This window comes from Siphateles boraxobius, unplaced genomic scaffold (assembly GCF_051911475.1).
Source record: "Siphateles boraxobius isolate OS27281-9 unplaced genomic scaffold, OSU_SipBor_1 77, whole genome shotgun sequence".
NCBI lineage: Eukaryota > Metazoa > Chordata > Actinopteri > Cypriniformes > Leuciscidae > Siphateles > Siphateles boraxobius.
In genome coordinates, this window is record NW_027509205.1 from 9244266 (window position 1) to 9265720 (window position 21455).

General features: G+C 36.4%; 2 protein-coding genes across 5 annotated transcripts; both read left to right on the plus strand.

Moving 5' to 3' along the window:
- Nucleotides 1–409: 409 nt before the first annotated feature.
- Nucleotides 410–5648, plus strand: casp9 (caspase 9, apoptosis-related cysteine peptidase). 3 transcript variants are annotated; one of them, XM_077218545.1, is made up of 11 exons: nucleotides 410–480; nucleotides 704–765; nucleotides 1155–1353; nucleotides 1515–1622; nucleotides 2478–2530; nucleotides 3339–3515; nucleotides 3616–3705; nucleotides 3959–4106; nucleotides 4477–4665; nucleotides 4786–4895; nucleotides 5395–5648. In XM_077218545.1, the coding sequence occupies exons 2-11, from the start codon at nucleotides 748–750 to the stop codon at nucleotides 5500–5502; spliced, it is 1200 nt and encodes a 399-aa protein (XP_077074660.1). In that variant the 5' UTR covers nucleotides 410–480; nucleotides 704–747; the 3' UTR covers nucleotides 5503–5648. The 3 variants fall into 3 exon arrangements, with proteins under 3 accessions (XP_077074660.1, XP_077074658.1, XP_077074659.1); XM_077218544.1 differs by having other exon boundaries at nucleotides 419–480; nucleotides 633–765; XM_077218543.1 differs by having other exon boundaries at nucleotides 413–765.
- A 1003-nt stretch (nucleotides 5649–6651) lies between these two features.
- Nucleotides 6652–20533, plus strand: arhgap4a (Rho GTPase activating protein 4a). 2 transcript variants are annotated; one of them, XM_077218546.1, is made up of 24 exons: nucleotides 6652–6865; nucleotides 8683–8772; nucleotides 9052–9223; nucleotides 9879–10041; nucleotides 10305–10367; nucleotides 10484–10612; nucleotides 11286–11414; nucleotides 11499–11720; nucleotides 11792–11893; nucleotides 12055–12243; nucleotides 12914–12998; nucleotides 13076–13103; nucleotides 13290–13386; nucleotides 13466–13526; nucleotides 13619–13696; nucleotides 13787–13915; nucleotides 16392–16497; nucleotides 16590–16814; nucleotides 18400–18464; nucleotides 18541–18709; nucleotides 19176–19274; nucleotides 19551–19682; nucleotides 19792–19858; nucleotides 19947–20533. In XM_077218546.1, exons 2-24 carry the CDS (start codon nucleotides 8706–8708, stop codon nucleotides 20118–20120), a joined length of 2751 nt encoding a protein of 916 aa, XP_077074661.1. In that variant the 5' UTR covers nucleotides 6652–6865; nucleotides 8683–8705; the 3' UTR covers nucleotides 20121–20533. The 2 variants fall into 2 exon arrangements, with proteins under 2 accessions (XP_077074661.1, XP_077074662.1); XM_077218547.1 differs by lacking the exon at nucleotides 11286–11414.
- The last annotated feature ends 922 nt before the right edge of the window (nucleotides 20534–21455 follow it).

A 21455-nucleotide genomic window follows, 5' to 3' on the forward strand; every position in this document is an offset into this window, starting at 1 on the left:
AGTGCACACACAAACAGACAGAAAAGAGAAATAATAGAATTAAAAAAATATATGCCAGAATGTTGGAATAGTTGCTATATGCTTCCCTATCGATATAATGATATTACATACTCCAACAGTCTTAATGCTTTAACAATTACTCAAAGCACTCCAGTATTTTTTAATGTTATGTGTGAATTAGAAAATTACATTTTACGTAGGCTATATATAAGGAACTTCCCCATTTAAGAGCGGTTTCTTTTTCTATTGCATAGATATTGAAACTTATCCCTACATGCAGTTATAAAACTACCAATTATTTTCCTACTAAAAAATGTTCTACTTCATTTATACAGAAATTAGATGAGTAATCTATTTTCGAGTTAAAAGGTTTCAGTTTCATGGTCTACTTTTAGAAACACCTGCCCAACCCAGAGTCAATGACGTCATCGCCAGCGTGATGTAAACAAGGAAGAGAATTAAAGCTCCGAACGAGGAGAGGTTTGTTTTTTGGTTAAATAAAAGCCTATTCAGTTCAAACATTATTGTTTTTACGCGTTTACTGTATATTAATTGAACAGAAAAAATCTGTTATATTGAAAACGTCTCATAGTCTATAGTCATAAACACTTTAAATACCGAATCGTTGCCAGAATGGACCCTAAGCACAGACAGATTCTTCAGCGGCACAGGCGTAATCTAGTCACGGCATTAAATCCTCCAGATATCTGTGATGGGCTTTTGTCAAAGGGGGTCTTCACCCAGGACATGATCGATGAAATACAGGTAATAGTGATGTCTTTGTTCTCATAGATAGAGAAAACTGGGACGGGATTGTGAAAGTTTACACGCTTAACGTTAAAGGAACAGTAACTTACACCAGTAAATGACCATTTATGTTATTTGTTTACTCACCCTCCTTAAACCAGTATGACTATTGTTCTTCTGTGAAACACAAAAGAATATGTAAAGAATGTCAGTCCCAGTCCCACTTTCATTACTGATTTTATCATTTAACTCAAACTGCCGTTTCGACAGGATGTTCACTTGTTAATAATGTACATTGTTTAGTTTCCAATTATGAAGGTAAGTCGATACGGCCACTGTCCATTCATGTGCGAGTAGTTCCGTTATTGCCAATCTGCGAATGTGAAATACTATTTTTCTCCTAACAGAGTAAAGCAACCAGACGAGACCAAGCCAGGCAACTGGTGACAGACTTGGAGACGAGAGGGAGTCAGGCTTTCCCAGTCTTCCTAGAGTGTCTGCGTGAGACTGGCCATCATGATCTCGCAGAGCTCCTTCAAACTGGAGATGGTGCTCATCGGCCTCATCCCGTCCCAGTACAGCCTTCACTGATCCCTCTGCCAGTCCGTAAGTGTTACTTCCATAATACAGTGGAACATAAAACAGCCTACCCTAACCATTAGACTCTTGAGATGTGTCTGTAACTGCCACTATGATTTTTCATAGTATATTAAAAGAAAGCAGAAGTTATATAGAGATATCTTTTCTGATCTTATGATTCAATGCAGAGAATCCAAAATGTACTGAAAAGCCAGACATACCTGATCTCACTCCTCTAGTAGTAGACCTACCGTTGAGACCAGAAAGCCTGCCTCTGCCCAAGCCTCTTAGCCCACGTAAGTCACTGTCATGTAAAACAGCTTCCTACATTGTAGTTTTAATTCTCAATAAAAGTTAATTTTCATCTGTTTAATTCTACTAAAATTACTTAAAGGTCACCATGAAATCAGCATTGACAAGTCTTATTTTTATGGAATATTGCTTTATTTATTATAAATGATTCATCCGTGCACATCATCTATTTTTTTTTTTTTACGATTCATGATGGCAGGATCAACTTATCACCTACATGAGATCACAACAGTTGAGTGCAACAGTCAGGTTTTAGAAGTTAAAAATAATCCAATAATTTTATCCTTGGGGAAATTGATTTTTAATCATTACTTATAAACCTTTAAACACAGACCTATTGTGAGCTGTTAGGTTGTTAATCAATGTCATTTGCTTCTGTTGAAGTTGTCAACCTGCATTATTTCAATTTATTTTAAAAATAATAGTATTTAACAGCAAAAATCATGGGGAAAAAAATAAATGCATGATGCTGTACAGAAAATGTCACCAATCAGAGTCGCCACAAGTAAAATGCACCAAAAGAGTTCTTTAGCTCCACCCACTCACGAGGCACTGTGAATTACGTACTTGAGTCGGTCTCCCTACACTCTCAAAATACTTGTTAACAGTATGCATGTTAACAGACTTTTTTAATGGAAAAAATCTGGAAAAAATCCTTCCGGAACCAGAGCCACTGAAAAAGTGTGCAGGCCACTGTTGAACTCAATGAACCAATTAATTCCTGATGTACATAATCAAGTCCTGCACTCAATTTCATTTTCTTGTTTAAGAAGCTGTTTCACACTATTGCAACTTCTGCTTCATGGCTGCCTTAACTTTAGATATATTCATGTCCACAGCTTCTGAAACACTAAGTGTGAGACCAACCAGGCTGAGACGTGACAGTATACAGGTAATCGTGTTCACTCATTGGCATTGCTCACTAAAAATTGAGTACAAGTGTTCTTACTTTTTATGTGCATAAAAAGGTTCCCAAACAAAATGCATCACAGTTTCCACAAAAATATTTTGAATAGTAATTTATAATTGTATTAATAGTTTATACATTTTTAATAATAATATCATTTTTAATATATATAGACATCTTTCTTAATATTTTACTACAATATACACTATTGTTCAAAAGTATGGGGTCATTAAGTTTGGAGTAATGTCTGCTGAAAAGTCAGCTTTGCCATCACAGTAATTAAATATAGTTAAAAATATATATTTTTATTATAATAATATTTCTGTTTTTACTGTAGTTTTATAAAATAAATGCAGCCTTGGTGAGCATAACAGGCTTCTTTAAAAAATAAAAAAAATATTACCGACCCCAAACTTTTGATTGATGGTGTATATTAAAATGTTATATTAGCCTATGAAATTTTTGTTACTCCGAGATAAGACTTAATGTGACTGATTATCATGCATTTACGTTGGTTCTAAATGTTCATCTTAAAATTTAAAAAAATAAAGTGCAAATTTATTGATGAATAATTATATCTGCATATCTGTGTTCACACACGTTTTCAGTTTGGTGTGAAAAAGATTTTTACATCCTTAGCAACTGGCAGGGAACACGGGAACATCATTGTGGAATAACATGGAAATAGTTCTGTACATAAGCTTAATCAAGTTCTTGAGTTGAGACTGAAGTGTTTGTATGCACAAACTACACCATTGAACCCAAACACCCACACTCTTATCTTTTTGTACAGTCTTACAAGATGGATGCCAGTCCGTGTGGGATGTGCCTGATTATAAACAATGTCGATTTTGAGCCAGCCTCTGCACTAAAAGATCGAAAGGGGTCCAACATTGACTGTGACAAGATGGAGAAAAGATTTAAAGCTCTTAACTTTGAGGTTATTGTAAAAAGGAACTTGAAATCCAAAGTAAGCACAGTATTTCCTCTTCTTACTGTAAACATGGCTGTAAGACAAATGTCCGCCTGTCCTTTATACATTTTAAAAAAAAATGTGCTCCCCTCTTTAGCATATAAAACATGAGATGTCATCTTTAGCGAAAAGGGATCATTCTGCATATGACTGCTGTGTGGTTATCATCCTTTCACATGGAACTGAGGTAAAACAAGTCGCATGTGTATATAGATACTGTATATACATATACGTATGCATTTTTTTTTTAAAAAGAAAGAGGATATATGCTATTTTTGCTTTTACAGTTATTAAGACTATTAGTTTCTCAACATAGAAGTACAACCTCCCTTTTGTTTGCATGAGCAATTTTATGTGCTTCCTCATTTTGTAGAACACCCTCATGCATGAGTTCTATTTTCTCATTCTACTCTGGTGCTTGACATTTCTCTAATGTTTAGGCAAACCACAATCGTTTCCCTGGAGCAGTTCATGGTGTTGATGGACCAGCTGTCCCAGTTCAGTTAATCACAAACTACCTCAATGGCCAGAACTGTCCTTCTCTGCAGAGCAAGCCCAAGCTGTTCTTCATCCAGGCCTGTGGAGGAGGTGGGCATCTCAGAAATCTTTCACAAGTCTCGTAGCCCTTTACCGTGGTGCTGTGAATTTTCATGTTCAAAATCCAGTATTTTCAATGGAAATCCACAAGATTGGGAATTTCGCAATGAGTTGGTCACGTGAACCTCGCCGTCTTGACCAACATGAAGTGGCCTGGTTTTAAAGTGACTTCTGTGTGAGCGGTGCTTCATACATACATACACTATTAACAATAGACACTGCACCTTTTTCCCCATAACATATAACCAAAACTTCTCTAATGTGATCACACCTAAACACAACCCAAGGTTTTTTAATTGAATGGTTCTTAGTGGACTGCAGTTTTTCATATTATGCAAACTTCTTTTGTGTGCACCTGTAGGTGAGAAGGACACAGGTTTTGAGGTTTCACCAGATGAGGTGGAACCCTCTTTGGGTGGGATAGATGATCAGATGGACGCCATTCCCATTTCCTCCAGCAGCGACTCTCTCAGCACTTCTGATGAACTTGATGCTCGGGCCACTTTACCCACACCCAGCGACATCCTGGTGTCCTACTCAACTTTTCCAGGTCTGTGTTTTGGGTCACATTGTGCCTTAAACACGTTGTTTGGTTGAGTAATAGTTCAGGAAGTCAAACCTTTTGATTGCCAAATACAAATGACTGATCTACATGCTAATCTGTTTGAAGGCTATGTCTCTTGGAGGGACACGCATGCCGGCTCCTGGTATGTGGATAATCTTGATCTTGTGCTAAAGGAGAATGTTGCCTCAGATGATCTGGTGACCATGCTGATGATGGTACGTCTTTGTCCCGTAAAGCTTCTTAAAACTTTTAAGATTCATGTGATAGCGGCAGCCACTGATAGATGCAATAAATATGTCCTCAAAAATGGAAAAGATAACAAACAAACCTTCATAATAATGCTACCAATTAGTGTTGAGCAGCATTACAGTATGTACTGTATCATAGCGCAATATCTAGAATTTATCATTTTAAAAGGGTTCAACACTATGCAAGAACTATGTAGTGCAAGAACTCTTCAAAATGCATCACATGCAAGTACAATTTGCACTGGTGACAAACTTTTTTTTCTTCTAACCTTAGGTTTGCATCCTGTATCTATGGGATTAAAAAAAAGCTTTAACTTTAAAAGCTTTAAAATATTTTATCAAATAATTAGATTAGGAAAAAAAATTAAATTGTGTTTGACTGTGCAGCTAAAATAACTATATTGTGACAATAGTTATAATGAATTATATTATAATATAATATATTTGAAATATCTGTTTTCTTTAGGTAAATGATGCTGTCTCCCAAATATCTGCCAAAGGCCTGTATAAACAAATGCCCGGATCTTTCAACTTCCTCCGAAAACTTCTCTACTTTCAGTCTTCACAGTCATAATGGCTTGAAGATCTGCAGTATGTTTTCGAATGCTGCCTTCCATTAGAAATCTATGTACAGTATTCCGTTAGAATATGATGTAATTGTGATGTGATAAAAACACATTTGTTGTTTTTTACGTCATAAACTGAACCATGTGATCAGAACATTTGACTGGAGTTCTTGTTTTTAACATATTTTTAATTTTATAATTAGCAAACAATCAAACCATTAATACCTTGTAACTATTATTATTTTTATGTGCAATTTGATTATTTTTCTTCTGTTGTGTGCAGCAGGAGAAGGACAATAGACTTTTAGTGCACTTGTGGTTTAGTTGTGGTTTTGGAAACCGTCACACTATGTTCTCAAGAAATACCCGATTGTATACAGTGAATTAAAAATGTAAAAAATTACACACAAAAAATCAGAAAAATATAAATATGAAATGAAAATTATAGTTCCAGTAATGACTCTAATACAACAGAAACTAACAGACTTAGGTTTCTCAAAGTAAATAGATACGGCATTGAGTAGAGGAAGGAAATGAATAGGTCCTCACACACTAACACCAAAAAAAAACACAGATAATAGCAATGAGCTGTGACTTTGTTGCTGAGAACATGAAACTGAAGAGAAATATCACTAAGACTTGTGTTATTAACTTGGTTGGTAAAGGTTCCATCGGTTGCAAAAACAGAACATACCTGTTATTTCATTTTGTGCTTTATAACTTTGGATAGATTAAATAAATAGGAACAATCCATCAGCATGAGTGAACAAAAAGGACATGTGTGCAATCTGATCCTTGCAAGCTTCTTCTCCTTCTGTTAGAGGAAAACTGAAAGGACAATTCTTGTTTTAGGGTCATCATAGTAGCCACTTTAGAGGCATCAGAATCAAATAGTTTCCAGCTTTTTATGTTTGTCTTTACCAACCTCAGTTGGTATTATCAACCTGTGTGGGCAGATCTGGGAAACTGATGTTTACTTCCAGAATGACAGCAATCTTTAAGATGTCCAAACATGCATGTATAAATAGCTTTAACTGAAATGTGCCACCCCAAATAAAGCCTGTCAAATACAGTAAATAGAATCCAAAGTGAAAAGATAGTGTTTTTGAAAGTGAGTAGGCACAGATAGAGAGGAGGGGCCAATAAGGTGAGGTTTTACTCTGCATTCAGTACACTCACTGTCAGCACACAGTGACCGAGTGAGGAAGGAGAAGAACTGTCTTGCCTTTCTCTGTATCTCACAGTTTATGTGAAAGGGAAAAAAGAGTTTCTCAGTCTTTTCGCTTGGACAAGTGATAATGTAACTGCGTGGAAGTTGTTTAAGAGGATATACTGAGAATGCTAATGTGAATACCAGCAGGTATTACTAAGGTAAGTGTTGTGTTTTTTCTTAAAAAAATAACATGATATTGCACAGATGCTTTTTTCTGTAACATTTGATTGTGCTTTTGTAGTTGGTATTTTTATCATACATTACTTTTGGTTAAAAATATATGACAATATAATTGTAGAAATGCATATTACAAACCATTTTATTTCTAAAAAGTAACTCCCTCCAAAAATAATAATAATAATTTTAAAAAAAAATCAAGAGATGTAAATGAGGAATTTTCTGTGATGAATGATAGAATGAGAGGGGGGCTGTTGTCTTGACTCATAGTGAGAGTTTACTGCTGCTGTCTGGATTGCTCTTAACACAGGAAGTCTGCTACCTTCCCCTTTTTTGATACTCTAGAAGTGCAATTTGTTCACTAAAACTGAACAGTACACTGACTGTACATTCACTGCACTGTAGGTCATGGAATGCCAATGACCCTTGTCACATGTTGAATGAGGACACTCTTTTGCTGGAGATTACAATGAGCTGACAAGCATGAATGAGTGCAATGTCTTAAATGTAGAAATTACTCTGGAGTATATAGATATACTATATCATAGATATAAATGTGTCAGTTTGTTTTAAATCAGAATATACATTTACATTTAATCATTTAGCAATTTTTATCTAAAACGACTTACAAATGAGGAAAACAATGGAAGCAATCAAATCAATCAGCAATAGAGCAACAATATGCATGTCATGTGACTACTCCCAGTTAGTCTGGCACAGTACACATAGCAAGTTTTTTTTTTTTTTTAGATAGGCTATATACAATATTAAGTGTTATTTTTACGACGAAAAAGATGCATCTTCAGCCGTTTCTTGAAAATGGCTAAAGACTCAGCAGCTCGGGCTGAGTTAGGCAGGTCATTCCACCAGCAGTCAAGGTAAAGGGCCGTGAAAGTGATTTTGTGCCTCTTTGGGGATGTTGCCTCTTTCACTTGCAGATCGCAAGCTTCTGAAGGGCACATAAGTCTTAAGTAGTGAGTTTAGGTATAGGGGTGCAGAGCCAGTGATTGGTCTGTGGGAATATATCAGTGCCTAAATGATGCGAGCAGCAATTTGTGAAAGTTTATGTGCAACCAGTGCAAGTTTTTGAAGAGAGGTGTTAAGACATTTTACTATGACGTTAAATGCTGAGAATCCTATTGTGAATTAATTGAATAGATTCTTAGGACTTCTTTATATGTATACAATGGTAAATTGTCTTGTGGTAATTGTGGACGATTCAATTGAGTGATTATCATAGTCCAAATTATCTTAAAGCCAAAGATATTTGAATATGGATTTGATCTTGTGATTGGTCTTGGAGCTTAAATGGATTAAAGGAAAATATGAATAATGCCTTTATGTCCATATTAAAATTCAGTGTACATATTCTTAATTTCTTTGGGTTGTATAGATGTAAAAAAAAAAAAATAGTTCAGCCATGAAACTCTGTTCATGTTTTGATTGGTTCATTCAATGTTACATTCTTTCAAACAATGGATTTCAGATCGATTATCATTACCCTTTATAACCAGGTCTCTGCACATTATGCAAATTCTTATTCTAGCCCTCCGCCTCAGCACCACATGTCTAGATCTGCAACAGGGGTCTCCCTCTCTCTAGTTGTTTCCATTAATTTAACGGTCCGAGCATTTAGATCTAGTCTGCCAAAACCAAACACATTCTATTTACATTAAGACAATGTTTTACAAACTATCCCGAGAGTTGTCATGACTGAAATAAAAGCATACATTGCCAATAAAAATATTTTTCGAGTATACATCTTCAAACTTACTTCTATATGACATGTTCAAAGTAGAATCTCACCTAGTTGGAGCTACAATGTCATCCCACGTCAAACTGAGGAGGGACAGAGTGGTGACAGCGGACTATGACACACAGATTAAAGGTAATTGATATTCAAACACTGAATACCCAATAAACATTCTGAGGAATAGAAAATGGAACCCAGCTGACTGCTTTCCAATGAGATGAAATCTGCTGCAAGTTTTTGCATGTACCTCCACCATCACAAAACAGATTTAACAAAGATAATCAATCCTTATTGCCTCCCATCTTTGTGTAACCAACTTGTTCTAGTTAATTGTTATTTGACACAATGACAAATGAAACAGATTGACAAAGAGGAACTATGAAAATATAATTGTTCTCTCTTTCTCTTCTCTAGAGGTGCGTTTGCAGCTGGCGGAGCAGTTGAGGATATTTGACGGTCAGGTGGAGCAGAAGACTCAGGTGTTTCAAGATCTGATTGATTATTTGCGCAGACGAGGCGAGATCGAGGGAGAGTACGCCCGCTCGCTGGACAAGCTGTGTGACAGGTTCTCCTCTAGAACCAGGAAGTGAGGATATACAAAGAACAAATCACCATTAATACATAAAATTTCTATCAACCTATGAATGAATTATGTACAAACAGTGGCCCCAAAATGGCTACTTATGCCACCTTGTAAGGGCAATTTATTTTTTAAGGAAGATAACCAAAAACATATTTAAAGCAAACATTTCACAAAACACATACGCACACGATCAAAAGTTTGGGATGTTCAAAAATGTTTTTCAAAGCCTTTAATGCTCACGATGCTGAATTTATTTGATCATTAATACTGTAATATCAGTAATATAATTTTAAAGTATTTATTTTACTGTTTTCATTTCTTTGAAAATGTAATTTATTTCTGTGTTGGCAAACTTATCTTTCAGTAGGATAACCATTACTCCAGTCTTCAGTGTCACATGATCCTTCAAAATCGCTCAAACAAGATTCCTTATCAATGTTGAAATCAGTTGTGCTGCTTAATATGTTTGTGGAACCCATCTTACATTTTTCATGTTTCTTTGATGAATAGTAAGTTCAAACGAACAGCATTTATTTGAGAGAGAATTCTTTGAAACAATGTGAAAATCTAATTTTGAAATGGTAAACGGTTCTAAGCTGATATACATAGATTGCTGTGTATCAGGAACTTGATAGTTCTTTGTTCCTGTCACCCTCAGAAAGGAGCCCAGCCATCAGTCAGTGATTAACTGCTGGCAGGTTTTGTTGACACAAACACGTCAGGAGAGCAGAGATCACAGTTACTTGAGTGAAAGCTACATCAACATTCTGCCTCAGCAGCTTTCACACTGCGTTGAACATGCCCAACGCCTGGCCAAACGGGTACACACCTACCATCTCACTGACAGACACACATTTTCACATCCTTCCACATTTGCAGACCCAAACACCCACACATAGACTTGAAGGAGCATGCATGCCCCGTACTAACAGTACATGTGGCTTCCTTTGCACAGACACTTTGCAGATAGTGCACAGAAGAATGACACCTTTAGCATAGTCACCGGCCACTCCCCTGACGTTGTAATACAACGTTACTAAGACAATCATTTTCCTGTCTCGTTTTTCATTATTTATATTTTCAGAGCAGGGACATTTACACCCAGTTACAGGATGGACTTCTGAAGGTCACCACAGAACTTCATACAGTCAGTTTAACCCCTCATTCCTCTCATCAAGCCACATTTTTGTTTCAGAATCGATTATAAACGTGCATATAGAGTTAATGGATTGCAAATCTCATTCCCATGTTTGTGAAAATCAGACCTTGAAGACATATTACCAGTACTATTCCGAGTTCCTGTCCGCAGAAGGCAAACTAAAGGAAGCAGTCAGACTGGAGGAAAAGCAAAAACCAAGTGCTTCTAAAAAGATGGAACGACAAATAGAGAAAGTATATCTTCCTTTTTAATACCAAAATATGAAATGGTTGTGAATGAGATGGTTATTATTAAAGATATATTTAAGGTTCTATATAAGCTAAGCTCAATCGACTGTACTTGTGGCATATTGTTGATTATCAAAAAAAGAAGAATTTCCACTTGTCCTTCCTTCTTAAAAAAATAATGGACAAATCTTGGTTACAGTGAAGCACTTATCATGGAAGTGAATGGGGACAATTTGTATAGCGCCAACATTGTAAACAAACTGTGCATTAACATAATTTTATTGAAACAAAATCTCTTACATACAGAGCCCGGCACATGGGGGAGGGGGAAGGGGGTACCCCCAAAGATATTGTGGCCACAAATTAAAAATTTCCAGATTTGAGTTGTATTATTTTTTTGTGTTAATCAGCATAATGCCATGTATGCTGTTGACTTGAGCTTAACTTGTATTGAATGTAGTACAAAATCAAGGAAACGATCGGATATTACAGTGCTTTGCCTGCGTGCACATGGGCAGCATGCAGTGATGTGGGGCAAGTGTTCTCTGCATGTGATTGTGGCAGATTGCAAAGCAGAGTGTTTGGTTGTTGTGGTTAAGTAGTGCAACACTGAATGTGTGTGTAAAAATGATTGTTCCTGTAACTTCTGAGGTTACATTTCACCTTTATGTGTGCATAGAGGCAAAGTAAAGTTCAAGAAATTCAGCTTAAGAGCACAAAAGCACGCAATGACTACCTGCTCAACTTGGCTGCAGCGAATGCATGCATGAACAAATACTACCTTCAGGATCTCTCCACTCTCATAGATGTGAGTTTCTTTGTATTACCTCTGTATGATCAGGTTTTTGTACTGAGCATGTATAAATCAACCTCTCATTGCATGCCCTCTCAGTGCTGTGATCTGGGTTACCACCAGTCCATTTCCAAGGTGTTCCGTTTTTACCTGACCAGTCGCCAATGGGGCCAGCAGAACTTGAGCTCTGGGCTGCAGCAGCTGGACACAACTGTCTCAGAGATTAACCAGAACCAGGACAGAGACACTCTCATGCAGGCCAACATCTCAGCCTTTTGCCTGCCCCTGCGCTTTCAGTACCAACCCTATGAAGGCGACCAGGTACTGTGTGATAAAGTGTCTATGTACATAAGTGTAAAAATGTGCAGTTGCTTATATATGTCCTCTTCCAGGTGGTTGAGGTGTCTGCAAAGTGTGAGATGATGAGCGAGCTGGTGACTCGCTTCCAGCAGCTGCAGTCTAGGCTGTCTTCAGTCACCATGGAGGTTGAGGAGGTACACAAACCCCACAGAATCACACAAATTATTATTTTGTATGTAGCACTAATGTCAAATGACAGGATGTAGTGATATTTGGATGAATAAATACTGTATTTTTGACTACTCTTTATAAGTATGGTTCATCTAAACATGAATATACATAAAAAAAATTGCAGTCCGGCAAATTACTTCAGTCGGCCCAATGCTCAATGCTGGATGGTATTGTTGAGGATACCTTTGGATCCACCCCAGACTTTCCCAGCAGCCCGTCATCACCAGATGGGAACAGTGATATATCAGCCAGTAAGAGCTATCAGCTGAAGCGCAGAGCCAGCCTTCCGGACACTGAGAGTTTGTATTTCACGGTAATCAAAACAAATTATGATTTTTTAAAAATATTTAGTTATTTAGAATTTTCTGTTAATCAAAGAATCCTGAAAAAAAATATCACTGTTTCAACAAAAAAGTATTAAGCAGCACAACATGTGACACTGAAGACTGGAATGATTCCTTTAATTCAGCTTTGCTTTCACATAATTTTAATATATATATATATATATATATATATATATATATATATATATATATATATATATATATATATATATATATATATATATATACACTTATGTCAAATATTTAATATATTAAACATAATTAAATTATATATTTATATATATATATATATATAAAATATATATGTTTTTAATGCTGTTTATATATATATATATATATATATATATATATATATATATATATATATATATATATATATATATTAAAATATTAAATAAATATTAAATCTAATTATTATACAAATATTATTATGGTAAATATTTAATATTTAATATATTTAATATCATTTAAATAATATATTTCTATCACGTTTAGAAATTTAAATATGTATTATTTCATACAATTATTACTATTATTATTGTTATACTCTTTGTCTTTATTACTGTTTTTGTCTGACTTTTTCTATTACTATGACTTTATAGTAATATTTTTATTTACTATGACTTTATGATATTGCAGAAAGTCAGAGACCATCTATGCAGCAGCTCTTTAATATCCAAACTGGAGGCCAAACATGACCTGCTAAAGGTTGCCATTCAAAAAGGTAGAATAATGTTTCCTATCTATACAGAAATTGTTGTAAAGCGAAGACCATTGATTTTTGTTCTTTTTTGTTATCAGCTGAAAGTGTTGATTTAGCCCATTCCAGGTAAGGAAAAAAAGGCTTTCTTTAACTGACAACCTACAATCTGTCACATAATTTATAAAGACATATTTCTAAATTTTATAAAGAAATATATTGGAACATTTCTGCATTTTAATTGGTTTTAATCAAAGTAAAATGGCCTGTTTTTAGTTTTAGTGTTGACTAAATTAAACATTTCTGTTTAATTAGAACACGCTCCAAAATATCTGTGCGTCATAAAAAAGGTAACCCTGGTGCCCAGATCAACCAGAAGCTCTTCAGTGGGGATCTAATATCATACATCCAAGTAAATCTCTCAGAAGTGCTCTGGATTTACTCAAAACAGTTCAAGGCATCTGACTCACTCAGTGTTTCCTCCCTATTAGGCATCAGGACAGCTCATTCCTGCAGTGGTGGAAAACTGCATTCGGTTCATCAACCTTAATGGTAAATCTAAGTCAGTAGATGATTCCTCTTTCTACAATTCTTTCCATCTTAATCACTGGTTTTCTAACCCATTCACTCTTTTCTCTGGTAAGGCTTACATCATGAGGGATTGTTCAGAGTGCCGGGATCTCAGATGATGGTGAATCAATTGAAGGATGCGTTTGAGAAAGGTATGTGCACTGAGTGATGATATTCTTCCTTTCACTGAGCATTAGTAATAGGCTGTGATTTAATTATTATTCTGTGATATTTATTCGTAGGTGATGACCCCCTTGCTGATGGCGGTTGTGACATGGACTCTGTGGCTGGAGTGCTGAAACTTTATTTTAGAGGACTAGAGAAACCCCTCTTTCCTGAGGACAGTTATGACCAACTGATGGAATGTGGGCGTAAGATGACTTTATGTGCTTGTTTGCTTTGTATAATGTATGTGAGTTCAGACATTAGGTCTGTACCTGTTTAAACATTCAATGAAATGTTTTGAATGTGCTTTTCTTTCTAGTTATAAGGTTTCCTGTTGAAACTTAATATTAGGGCAGGGACTCATTTTATAATTAGCCAGTAGCCTTCAGTTTACATGAACTTACAAGATGTTTTAAGAACTTTTAATGGGAGTTCTATTCAGTGCCTAATAAAAAAATCCAGAAAATTGCTTTATGGTATACACTACGATTACATTACATTACTTTTAAAAATATGAAGAAATAATACTTTTTATTCAGCAAGGATGCATTAAATTGAGCAAAAGTGAATGTGAAGATTTTTACACTTTTGCAAAAAATCGATTTAAAATAAAAACTTTCTATTCATCAAAGAATCCTGAAAAAATTTATCATGGTTTCCACAAAAATGTTTACACTGATAATAATTACAAATGTTTCTTGAGCACCAAATTAACATATTCTGAAGGATCATGTGACACTGAAGATGTAATAGCTAATATATATATATATATATAGAATATGTTAATTTGGTCCTCAAGAAACATTTGTAATTATTATCAGTGTAAACATTTTTGTGGAAACCATGATCAATTATTTTCAGGCTTATTTGATGAATAGAAAGTTTTTATTTTAAATCGATTTTTTTCAAAAATATATATATATAGTTCTGGTCAGAATTATTTGCACCCTTGGTAAATACGATCAAAGATGGTTGTAAAAAATAAATATGCATTGTTTATCCTTTTGTGCTCAGTGACCCATTTTTGTTTTGATTTTGTTGTTTGTTTTTGGATCACTGTCTTGTTGGAAGATCCAAACATGGCCCATTATAAGATTTCTAGCACAGGCTGTCAGGTTTTGATTTTCTACCTGTTGGTATTTGATCAAATCCATGATGCCTTGTATCTGAACAAGATGTTCAGGACCTCTGGCAGAAAATTAGACCCACAGCATTAAAGATACAGAAGAGTATTTAATTTTACACATAGGGTACTTTTTTATCCCTGTGTGCACCAAACCCATCTTAAGTGTTTAATTCGGCAAATAATTTTGACCAGCACTGTATATTAATATATATATACTGTATATATACACTCACCTTAAGGATTATTAGGAACACCTGTTCAATTTCTCATTAATGCAATTAACTAATCAACCAATCACATGGCAGTTGCTTCAATGCATTTAGGGGTGTGGTCCTGGTCAAGACAATCTCCTGAACTCCAAACTGAATGTCAGAATGGGAAAGAAAGGTGATTTAAGCAATTTTGAGCGTGGCATGGTTGTTGGTGCCAGACGGGCCGGTCTGAGTATTTCACAATATGCTCAGTTACTGGGATTTTACAAAGAATGGTGTGAAAAGGGAAAAACATCCAGTTTGCGGCAGTCCTGTGGGCGAAAATGCCTTGTTGATGCTAGAGGTCAGAGGAGAATGGACCGACTGATTCAAGCTGATAGAAGAGCAACTTTTACTGAAATAACCACTCGTTACAACCGAGGTATGCAGCAAAGCATTTGTGAAGCCACAACATGCACAACCTTGAGGCGGATGGGCTACAACAGCAGAAGACCCCACCGGGTACCACTCATCTCCACTACAAATAGGAAAAAGAGGCTACAATTTGCAAGAGCTCACCAAAATTAGACAGTTGAAGACTGGAAAAATGTTGCCTGGTCTGAGGAGTCTCGATTTCTGTTGAGACATTCAGATGGTAGAGTCAGAATGTAAACAGAATGAGAACATGGATCCATCATGCCTTGTTACCACTGTGCAGGCTGGTGGTGGTGGTGTAATGGTGTGGGGGATGTTTTCTTGGCACACTTTAGGCCCCTTAGTGCCAATTGGGAATCGTTTAAATGCCACGGCCTACCTGAGCATTGTTTCTGACCATGTCCATCCCTTTATGGCCACCATGTACCCATCCTCTGATGGCTACTTCCAGCAGGATAATGCACCATGTCACAAAGCTCGAATCATTTCAGATTGGTTTCTTGAACATGACAATGAGTTCACTGTACTAAAATGGCCCCTACAGTCACCAGATCTCAACCCAATAGAGCATCTTTGGGATATGGTGGAACGGGAGCTTCGTGCCCTGGATGTGCATCCCACAAATCTCCATCAACTGCAAGATGCTATCCTATCAATATGGGCCAACATTTCTAAAGAATGCTTTCAGCACCTTGTTGAATCAATGCCACATAGAATTAAGGCAGTTCTGAAGGCGAAAGGGGGTCAAACACAGTATTAGTATGGTGTTCCTTATAATCCTTTAGGTGAGTGTATATATAAATGCTGCTACTATTGATTTGCTTCTGGTTATTGGCAGCCAAGTATTATTTTTGTATATATTTTGTCAACTTCTAGGGGTTGCAGCAATGAATAAATTTCGTGGTGTCTTTAACTTTCCCTCTCTTTCAGAAATGGATGACGAAACAAAAAAAGTAACACAGCTGAAGAGCGTCATCTCCTCATATCCTGCCACGCTCATCATTGTCATGAGATATATTTTTGCATTTCTTCACCAGTGAGTATCACAGGGTGTAACTGGGTGTTGGCCTTTTTTTCTGTCATGAAATCAACGCATCAAAATTTGTATTTATATGTGTGTGTGTAAAGTGTCTCCCAGTACAGTGACGAGAACATGATGCAGCCCTATAACCTGGCAGTGTGCTTTGGGCCCAGTCTAGTGAGAGGGCGAGATAATGGTGATGCGGCAGAGCTTCAGCGCATCAATGCCCTGGTCAAGAGTATCATTATCCAACATGAGAGCATCTTCCCTAGCCAGAATGAATTACCCGGGCCAGTGTATGAAAAGTGCATGGCATTGGAAGAAGAAGACTGGTGAGAATTAAGCTCCATCCCTTTAGTGCGCATACACACACACACATACACACACACATAAAAACACATGTGCTCACAATATGAGGCAAAAATATTTTAAGCATGCTTGATATTTAAAATATAAGTATATCCACTTTTATTTAGCCCTACATACGTAGGCCTAGAGGTTACTCACGTAAAGTGATAATATACTCAACTGCTTGACTGTACAATCATTGCCAAATGTAAGTCAGCATTCACGCCATTTTGTAATTATGAGATTTCAACTTGTAAAAAGCGTTCACGTCCTCTTAGAGCTCACAATTACAGCTTGTAAAATGGGAATTTTTTGAGAGTTCCTACATGTACCACGTGACTGCTGTACCACCTGACCGCTACAAATTAATTTGGGGGTTGATCGTGTTGCCATTGAGACAGGAACAGCTCAGAATAGAACGTCACGTGTTGTCATCTCGAGACTATGGTAATCACAACACGGCGTGAACGCATCTTAAACTATCCCTTGTGCTGTGCAAAGAAAATCCTTTACCTAATTTGGTGTTCCCTGTCAAAAATAACCGGTCTTTTTAAAATTGTTGCAAGTCTGTCATTATGTTACATTATAATATTGAAATGTTTGGGGGAGGGGTTGTTAGTAGTTAGAAGCGGTTAGAAGCAACAATATGCAAGTGCTGTGACTAATCCCAGTTTCTCTAGCACAGTACATGTAGCAAGTTTTTTTTTTTTTTATTAATAAAAAATAGATAGAATGGAAATATAATAGAATAGTAAGTGTTAGATTTAACTGGTCAAGCGAAGATGAAAAAGGCTTCTTGAAAATGGCTAAAGACTTAGCAGCTCGGGGTGAGTTGGGCAGGTCATTCCACCAGCAGTCAAGGTGAGTTGGGCAGGTCATTCCACCAGCAGTCAAGGTAAAGGGCCGTGAAAGTGATTTTGTGCCTCTTTGGGATGTTGCCTCTTTCACTTGCAGATCGCAAGCTTCTGAAGGGCACATAAGTCTTAAGTAGTGAGTTTAGGTATAGGGGTGCATATAGAGCCAGTGGATGTTCTGTGGGTAAATATCAGTTCCTAAATTTCATAAGGCTCGGCTGGTTAAACACCACTCTCGCTGCTGCATTCTGATTAGTTGCAGAGGTTTGACAGTACATGCTGGAAGGCCTGCCAAGAGAGCATTACAATAGTCCAGTCTGGATAGAACAAGAGTTTGGGCAAGGATTTGTGTAGCATGCTCTGATTGGAAGGGCCTGATCTTTCTAATCTGCAGGATCATGCACAGCTCTATAGAGCTGGATATATCCCAGATATAAGTGTATCCCACAATTTTACCCGCATACATATGGTATCACAATAAGCAATATATACTATATAGCAAATCTTAACTACTTGATTGTTTACATCATCGTAAAATGTAAAACTAGATTATCGCTCAGCTCTAATCCACTAAATGTTACTATAAGGTGAAGATATTCAAATATTAGAAACATTAACATCATGATTTTCTATAAATATGCTTTGAAACAATGTGTATTGTGAAAAGCACTATACAAATAAAATTACTTTGACTTAATATTTCTTATGCCTACAGTGAGACTGTAACAGAGGAAGGAGATGGAGAATCAGAGCAATCTCAGACTAAAGAAGGAAAAGATGGTAAAGTTGACAGTTTACTATCAGCATCAGGGCGAGTAGAACTAAACTAATTCCTCTGTCTGTTTTTGATGTGCAGAGCTGAAAGGAGTGGCCTTGTTTAACTACACAGGTCGTTCTTCAGCCGAGCTGTCCTTTAAACATGGGGACCGCTTTATCCTATACAGCAAAGCCTCCTCTGATTGGTGGAGAGGGGAGGTGAATGGGACAAAGGGGCTCATCCCAAATAAATATATTAGTGTGCAAGGGTAGGTTTTTATCTCTAAATGCATGGCCACTTTTAACAATTTAAAGACAAATGTGGATAAAGATGCTTTGCAGTGCTACACTTTATTCTTCATTCTAGCCAGCCTTCACAAGTTTAATACCCAGTCACTTTAATAGCACATTTTACTGAAATTCAATCCTGTGGGACGTGAAGTACAGTAACCAACCTTAGCATATGGTCAACTGAAGAAACTACTTACTGATTTCACTTATTTATTTGTTTGTTTGCCCATAATCTATCCATTTACAGTACATACCTGTTAATGTCACTGCCTGTTGGAGTTGCATAACTTTATATATTTATATATATAAATTGAAGTCATTTAGAAGAATCTGCTTTAAGTTGTGACTCAGAATCACCATTGAGTCAAAGCCACAATCAGTTACTACAAACAACAGTCCAGAGAATCATAACACTCCTCAATTCTCTCCCTCTATGTTGCTCAGTGCGGATGGAGGTCAAGATCAGAAAGGGAAAGAAACTCTGAAATCCAGCTGTGGTAGACAGCACACAGAGGAAGAGCCGAAAGCAGAGCAAAGTACACGGTAAAACACTCTCAGATTGTATAATGTGTGGAGGATAGCTTTGCAATTATATTCTGTTTAGTATGTGAACTCTTGTACAGAGTTTATACAAACACAGCAAATGAAACAAGCATATTATCTACTACCTATGTTAACCTAACCTTATGTAAACCTCATTCTTACTACATAATGATGATCAAAGAATGAATCCTCATTCTTACTGCATATTGATGACCAATGATAAGTAACTAGTCAGTAACTAGATAAACTAGAGAATAATTTGTATTCATTTTCTAGGCTCAAGGTCACAAGTGACAAAGCCGGGGTCGGACCCAGCCATGCCACTTCTGGAAAGGTTTCGTTACAAATACCCATAGGACAATGTATACAGACAGGAAATTCTCCAGGGGCTCTGCGGAAAACATTAGAGTGTGTAAATAGCCTAGATTATTTGTTTGGCATTATTGAAATTTTAATGTCACAGATTATTATCATCTATGGAATAATGACTAATTCAGTAAATGTATAACTTTGACAGCCCTCAAATGAGACGATCCACTACCGAGGGGGGAAGCAGAGAGGAACTCTCAGTAGAAGTGGATAAGGTCAGGATGTTTAAATCCCAGTTATAATACCAATGAGATCTCCTCCCTCCCCCTACTAAAGTGTGCTTTTGTCTACCATATCTTGCAGGAAGTGCATCACATGATGCACTCAGTGTTTAAGGAGCTTCTTGTCCGCCAAACTTCCCCGGATAAAAACACATCTACGTCCACAGAGACAACATCCCCTGTGCAAACACCTTCGAACAGAGGACAGGGGTGGAAAGGAAAGGGTTTATTTAGAACAGCTGACCATATTGGGTAAAAAAAAGAAAAGAAATGAGGAGAAGGGGAAATTTGTAATGAAAGCTAAGAAACACAAGAAAATTTAGGTGAAACATAAGTGTGAGTGAGAGCTCAAGCTCTGTGTATGGTATTTTTTGTACTGTTTAAGTTTAAGAGGCACTATTATCAATCCATCATGTGAAATCTGTTTTAGGTGTGAATGCATGTGACTGTTATAGTATGTACAATATGTTGTCGTTTTGTTTCCTACAGTGTCATTTGCACACTTGTAACAAGCAACTGTTCTTCAGTGTACTTTACACAGTGGAATAAGAATATATCATACCTAGAGTAAGGCTATAGTCTCACAAAGGCTCATCTACTGTCATTTCTTATATTTTCTATATAAGTGACTGTGAAAACTTTTTAATAAATTTAAAATACTACACAGCACCAGACTTACACAAGATAAACTAATTTAACATCAAGAAAGATAACAGTTAGATAACAGTTAGTAATTAATAAGTGTTACAAGTGACTTGTTAGCAATGAAAAAATGGACACACTGAAGTTGAACAACAACATGTTTATGAAAGACAATAATATTCCATATAAACAACACATGAAAGACTAAAGGAGAAAAAGTTAAGAATAGAGGTTGTAGGTGCTGTAAGAGATTATTTGTTATGAAAAATGTATGCAGAAAATAACCTTACTCCCTGAAAGGTATAACTAAAATAACAGTCATAAACAGTTAACAAAAGTGGCCACAAGCCGTTGTGACAAAAAGCTTTTAGTTTCACTCTGAAAGAGATACTTTTCTTTGTGTACAGATAGTACGTGCAGCGACACAGTAATGACGTATATGCAATTTCCAACTATAAATTTGTCCCCACCACAGCTATAAATTATAAATAATTATAGGCTGTTTATCCAAGTGTACTTGTGTAAAGACATGGTTTAAAAATATCTTTTGCACACTCTCATTGATAACATTTTTATTTTTTTATTATATATTTTTTTAAATCTGAAAGTCTGAGGTACTTTCTGCGTGCAAATCATTGTGCATTGTCTGAAAAAGGGTAGGGTTAGGGTCTATTTGTGAACACTTTGGGTACAAATGCTGTGGTTGTTCCCTAACGGATCATATTTACACCTTAAGGAACTTATAAGGTATGCTACTGATTTCTTTCATGTTTGCACCATTTAATCTCCAAACAAACGTACAATCACTTGCGTTCCTGAAATGTTTACATGGTGGTTCAATGTGGAACAGCATTAGGATATTATTTCACAAGATAGTAAATTTCTATTTTATAGGTACCTTCATCCTTCCCTTGACCTGAATGTCATTTTTTTTAAAGGGGGAGGGGGG